We start from the raw sequence: 6,505 nt of genomic DNA on the forward strand, positions 1-6,505 counted from the left end.
ATAAACTTTGAGAAATCACTATGTTTTAGTGGTTATTTAGCTAGTTGTAGCTATCATTTACTATATTACTTTCTATAGCTATGTTTTTCAATTTTTTAGAGTGTATTCGATGTATTTAAGCTACTGTATTCATGAATACAATAACATTTCTATGCGTGAAATATGAGATTATAGTTAGACTGATTTTGTATTCGAGTGTATTCGACTGTATTCATGGCGTGAAACATGAGATTACAGCTGAACAGATTATTCTATTTGACTATATTCATGGCGTGGAATGGGGGATTACACTGTTTTTAAATGGAAAATGAATAAATTAACATAATAGACTCATAATATAACTCAACAAATTCAATTATAACAGACAAAATTTGTGTTTCAGTTATAAAATAGATTCTCAATCAAAAAATACCCCAAAAACATATCAATCTTTAGAGAAATAATATAATACATCTGAATACATAAATTATATTAATTAAAAAAAAATATATGAATACATTCATGAAATATAGCGAGATAGTGAATACAATGATATACATAGAATAAATATATTGAAATACAAAAAAAGACAATGAATACAATGAAATACATAGAATACAACAAGATACATTGAAATACAATGGAAAAAAGACAATGAAATACAGCGAGATACATTGAAATATATTAATAGAAAATTCAAGTTTTTCAGTCCCCAACTCCGTCGCCTTTGTTCAAGAATAACCCTAGATTTCACCTATGAATCAAGTTGCATAATTTTTAGGAAAAAGCCATGGCAAAAAAATTTGTCAAATCTTGTGATGCCTAGAAATTTGCTTCTTCAAGTTTAAGGCAAGAACTTCGTTGTTTTTCGCTGCAAATCTGGTGGGTGTAGGAGTATGTGTGTATTTTCGGATGAAAGATCGGTTAGTGAAGTCTTGAATATGGATGAGAATTTGTTGGATTTTGGGAATATCTGTTGGGGTTTGTTCTCTCGTCGGCTGGGACGTTCAGAATCTACAGGGGCCTTCACCGCCGGCGACAAAGGCTTCGATAGAGGCACTGCCAATTTTTGAAATTGTACAAGAAGAAGAAAAGAGAACATGAAATCGGGAAGTAGAGAGAGAGAGAGGGAGAATTGGGGATTACAGCTGGACAGATTATTGTATTCGACTGTATTCACAGCATGGAATGGGGGATTACATTGTTTTAAATGGAAAATGAATAAATTAACATAATAGACTCATAATATAACTCAACAAATTCAATTATAACAGACAAAATTTGTGTTTTCAGTTATAAAATATATTCTCAACCGAAAAATACCCCCCAAAACATAGCAATCTTTAGAGAAATAATATAATACATCTGAATACATAAATTATATTAATTAAAAAAATATATGAATACATTCATGGAATATAGCGAGACAGTAAATACAATGATATACATAGAATAAATACATTGCAATACAAAAAAAAAAAAGACAATGAATACAATGAAATACATAGAATACAACAAGATACATTGAAATACAATTAAAAAAAGACAATGAATACAATGAAATACATTGAAATATATTAACAGAAAATTCAAGTTGCTCAGTCCCCAACTTCGTCGTCTTTGTTCAAGAACAACCCTAGAGTTTCACCTATGAATCAAGTTGCATATTTTTTAGGATGGCCTTAGGAAAAAGCCATGGCAAAAAAATTTGTCAAATCTTGCGATGCCTAGAAATTCTGCTTCTTCAAGTTTAAGACAAGAACTTCGTTGTTTTTCGCTGCAGATCTTGTGGGTGTAGGAGTATGTATGTGTTTTCGGATGAAAGATCGGTTAGTGAAGTTTTGAATATGGATGAGAATTTGTTGGATTTTGGGAATATCTGTTGGGGTTTGTTCTCTCGTCAGCTGGGACGTTCAGAATCTGCAGGGGCCTTCACCGCCGCCGACAAAGGTTTCGATAGAGGCACTGCCAATTGTTGAAATTGTACAACAAGAAGAAAAGAGAATATGAAATCAGGAAGTAGAGAGAGGGAGAGAGGGCGAATAGATATGGTGTAGGGGATAAGAGAAATTTGAGGGGACATGAGAGAGAAAAATAATACAAAGCTTATTTTATGGCTTAAGGGTAGGAGGTGACTATAAATAGATATGTCGCTATAAAAACTCAAAAGGTAGCTATGAAATATAATTTTTTTAAAAAATATTTATTTAAAATAAATAAGGTATCAACCTTTGCTATAAAAAATAATTAATTCTAAAATAAATACTGCTTAATCTCTAAATATCATCCACGAGAATGACTATATATGCACTTGGCTCTTTATCAATAACATCTGGGCCAAACTCTTTAACATAAGGCTATCCAAGTCTTGACGGCCCAAGTTAAAGGCAAAAAATTCCGTAGAATTAATACAACAACAACAACCCAGTATAATCCCACTTAGTGGGGTCTAGGGAGGGTAGTGTGTACGCAGAACTTACCCCTACCCTAGTGTAGAGAGACTGTTTCCAAATAGACCCCCGGCATCCTTCACTCCAATAACTTACCACCTTGATCTTGGGGAGACTCGAACTCACAACCTGTAGAATTAATACGATATCAAAATATAGCATAATGAAAAGTATTAATACTACTTTGGTTCTGAAATTTGATTTTTAATATTAAACTCTATAAAAACGACTGGAAACCAAACACCTCCTAGCTTCTTCGCTCGCATTTCTGCAGTTTTCTACTCAGTTCCATCGTAAAGCAGACGCTGTTTCCATATGACAGAGAAGAGATAAGGAAAATTCTGAAAATTGATAATGCACGTTTGATTTCCGTGAAAATATTGTGATGATGGACAGAGAATCCTCTGATGAAGAAGAGGATCACGAGAATCTGATCGCGCAAAGCGAAAGCCGAAACCGCCATTCAGAATCTCCTCAGCGCACCACATTTCAAATTGACGAAACTGCTAACACTCGCCGCTTCAATTTCAGCTTCAAAAAGAGGTATTTATTAGCGATTATACTTCCAGTGCTTATCCTCATCCTTTACTTCACCACAGACATTAAAAACCTCTTCAAAACCAGCGTTACAAACGTTAATTACGATGCTTCCATCAATCGCATGCGCGAGTCCGAACTGCGGGCTCTTTATCTGCTTAGACAGCAACAATTAGGGCTCTTCAAGCTATGGAACCACACATTGCTTGATAATTCTTTGAATGATATTTCTAATAAGCCTATTGTCAATAATAGTAATTTAGAAAAACTGAAATCGGATTTGCTCAGTCAGATTTCATTAAATAACCAAATTCAACAAGCTCTTTTTTCGTCTCATCAATTAGGGAGCTCGTTAAGTGCATCGGATAATGCTACAGATCCTAGTCTCGAAGGTTATGGTGATTTACATAGGTGTAGGAAGGTGGATTATAGATTGTCTGAGAGGAGAACCATTGAGTGGAAGCCAAGGCTGGATAAGTATTTGTTTGCAATTTGTGTGTCGGGGCAGATGTCAAATCATTTAATTTGTTTGGAAAAGCATATGTTTTTTGCAGCTCTGCTTAACCGCATTTTGATCATTCCTAGCTCTAAAGTAGACTATGAATTTCATCGAGTGTTGGATATTGATCATATCGATAAATGCTTGGGTAGAAAAGTGGTTGTAACGTTTGAGGAATTTGCAAAAGGACGAAAGGGCCATATGCACATAGATAAATTCATTTGCTATTTCTCTCAGCCACAGCCTTGTTTTATGGATGAAGAGCGTGTTAAGAAGTTGCAATCATTAGGGGTTTCTATGAATAAGCTCGAAGCTGCTTGGAATGAGGATGTTAAGAATCCGAAGCCAAGGACTGTCCAAGACATTATGATAAAATTTTCTTCGGATGATGATGTTATTGCAATTGGTGATGTATTTTTTGCCGATGTGGAAAAAGAATGGGTAATGCAACCTCGTGGCCCCATTTCACACAAATGCAAGACACTTGTTGAGCCAAGTCGTCTTATTTTGCTCACTGCCCAGCGTTTCATCCAAACATTCTTGGGAGAGAACTTTATCGCTCTTCATTTCCGCAGACACGGTTTCTTGAAGTTCTGGTATATTTGCTTTTCCTATCTGTATTTACTGTTCAATTGGTTGTCCTTTAACATATGCTCTAGTAGTGGGAATCAAAGACAGCATATTTTTGGCATTTCTAATAATCTTATTACCAAAATGCCTTAGTACCATAACACTTTACAAATTCATATTACTGCTACAGTTACCAAAGCTTCTAAGCTTAGTAATTTTATCATGACATAGTTCCTTGCCTCCACTTTTATTTGTCTATTTGATAGCAATGCCAAAAAACCAAGTTGCTTCTATCCTGTTCCTCAAGCTGCGGATTGTATCAATCGTGTGGTTGAAAGGGCCAATTCAGCAGTAATTTATCTCTCCACAGATGCTGCAGAAAGTGAAACTGGTCTACTTCAGTCACTTGTTGTTTTCAATGGAAAAACTGTGCCACTTGTTGGAAGGCCTGCTCGAAATTCTGCTGAGAAATGGGATGCTTTATTGTACAGACATGGCCTTGAAGGAGATCGTCAGGTGAGTTAGAATCCAAACCTTGGAAATGCACTTGGTTGATATTCATGCAGAATACTGGTAATAGTTTATGTTCTGAGAAAACCAGTGGGTCACTTTGTTACTGGATCTTCTTTGCACTATTAATCTGGACTCAGCCTTTTCTCTTAATCTTAGCTTATCAAATAGAAAATTGAGTTACCCGGTCAACCTTGGTCTTGATTGAAGTTAAGTAGACATCCTATTAAACCTAGGGAAGGATACAGTGTGTCTGATCTAAATTTATTGGTGTGCTTCAGCCTAAAACTGGAAGAAGATTGCTCATCTCGTCATTGTACTTGCATCTAAATCAATTTTAGACAGATCAAGTTAATTCATTATTGATTGACTCTTAGCTAAAAAAAGCAGGTGAAAATATGGTAAAAGTAAACCATACTGTAATCAATCCACTGATGAAAGTAGGCCCAATCTGTTCCCTTGATTTGCTAGCCATCCTAACCTCTTCATTATAATTGTTGCTTCTGTAGTTCACCATCCATTCAAGTTTCCTTAACTCCCTTCTTCCCTGCTCTATGAAATTGAAATTGTTTTGTGCATTGCTAAAAGAAAAGAGATTCATTTTTTAAAAATGATAGAACTTTGGGATGGACAACAAAGGAAACTAGGACATTTGAATTGGGACATGAGAAAGATCGTATAAACAGGCAAGTCGTTTTAACTAGGTTGTTATGTGTTTAAAATAAATTTTACTTGACTGACCTTACAACAACAACAACAACAACAACATCCCAGTATAATCCCACAAGTTGACTGACCTTACAATCTGGATTAAATTAAGACAGTTCATTCAACTAAAATCTTGGTTCCTACCACCTATTAAATGCCATTAAAAGACATCAATCCAAGATGACTCATGTTTCCTAATATTGCATAGTTTTATAACTTTCTCCATAAAATTGTATGAAGCGATGTTAAGACAAATGTATAAGAACCAGGGCCATTTAGCTTTGTTCATAGAACATTCTTCTGCAACTCGTGTTATAAATATTGGCATAGGGTGATAAGCTATTTGACATTCTCTTTTGGCTTTTTGGCATTATCCTAATTCCTAAGTCTGTTTTTACCTTCATGAAGGTGGAAGCTATGCTGGACAAGACCATTTGTTCTCTGTCTGACGTGTTTATTGGATCAATGGGCTCTACTTTCACAGAGGATATTTTGCGGCTTCGGAAGGATTGGGGATCAGCATCACTTTGTGATGAGTATTTATGCCAGGGTGAACTTCCGAACTTCATTGCGGATGATGAGTGAACCTGATAATGATTGAGATTTTCTTATAGTTAGGTAACACATTCTGCTACTAAAGCTGGAATAACCAGAAGGCGTTTCTAACAAGTTACCATGCTTGAGTTGAATTCCCTACTTATTTGGAGAAATGAAAGAATACGCTAGTTTAGAAGTTAGGACTAATTTCTGTCAATGTCAAGTACGTTCCATACTTGGGTTGCAGTCTCATTGCGGCAGAAGGCATATTGGCCCGATTCTTTAGGAGATGGTCATTGTCTTGCTCCTTGTACCTAGGCGTTACTTGATCATGATTAGCGTTATTTGGTCTGCTGCTCACAGTTCATGGAAGAGAAAAGTGCTATTTGTACATCATGCCCCTTTACAAAGAGAAAGCGGGTTAACTCTCCTTTTTCACTTGATGAACAACAACAACCCAGTATAATCCCACTTAGTGGGGTCTGGGGAGGGTAGTGTGTACGCATACCTTACCCCTACCCTAGGGTAGAGAGACTGTTTCCAAATAGACCCCCGACATCCTTCCCTCCAAAAATTTCCCACCTTGCTCTTAGGGAGACTTGAACTCACAACCTCTCGGTTGGAAGTACCATCAGAGCAACCCCCGACATTTTTTTTTTTTAATTCTTTTTCACTTTACTTTAAACGTAGTCAAACATCATGAAACGGGGCATTT

General features: G+C 36.0%; 1 protein-coding gene across 1 annotated transcript; it reads left to right on the forward strand.

Annotated features, from left to right (window-relative positions):
• The first annotated feature begins 2,678 nt into the window (after positions 1–2,678).
• On the forward strand, positions 2,679–6,025 carry LOC104226946 (O-fucosyltransferase 36-like). Its single transcript, XM_009779058.2, has 3 exons — positions 2,679–4,061; positions 4,302–4,551; positions 5,662–6,025. Exons 1-3 carry the CDS (start codon positions 2,815–2,817, stop codon positions 5,836–5,838), a joined length of 1,674 nt encoding a protein of 557 aa, XP_009777360.1. The 5' UTR covers positions 2,679–2,814; the 3' UTR covers positions 5,839–6,025.
• Positions 6,026–6,505: the final 480 nt, after the last annotated feature.

The sequence above is a fragment of the Nicotiana sylvestris genome, chromosome 6 (genome assembly GCF_000393655.2).
Source record: "Nicotiana sylvestris chromosome 6, ASM39365v2, whole genome shotgun sequence".
NCBI classification, from domain to species: domain Eukaryota; kingdom Viridiplantae; phylum Streptophyta; class Magnoliopsida; order Solanales; family Solanaceae; genus Nicotiana; species Nicotiana sylvestris.

Excerpts from the sequence above, each read along its gene's own strand:
- LOC104226946 (XM_009779058.2), top strand. The coding sequence starts at position 2,815 with ATGATGGACAGAGAATCCTCTGATGAAGAAGAGGATCACGAGAATCTG. Across the intron at positions 4,062-4,301 it reads CACGGTTTCTTGAAGTTCTG|CAATGCCAAAAAACCAAGTT; the intron begins GTATATTTGCTT and ends TCTATTTGATAG. Across the intron at positions 4,552-5,661 it reads GCCTTGAAGGAGATCGTCAG|GTGGAAGCTATGCTGGACAA; the intron begins GTGAGTTAGAAT and ends ACCTTCATGAAG.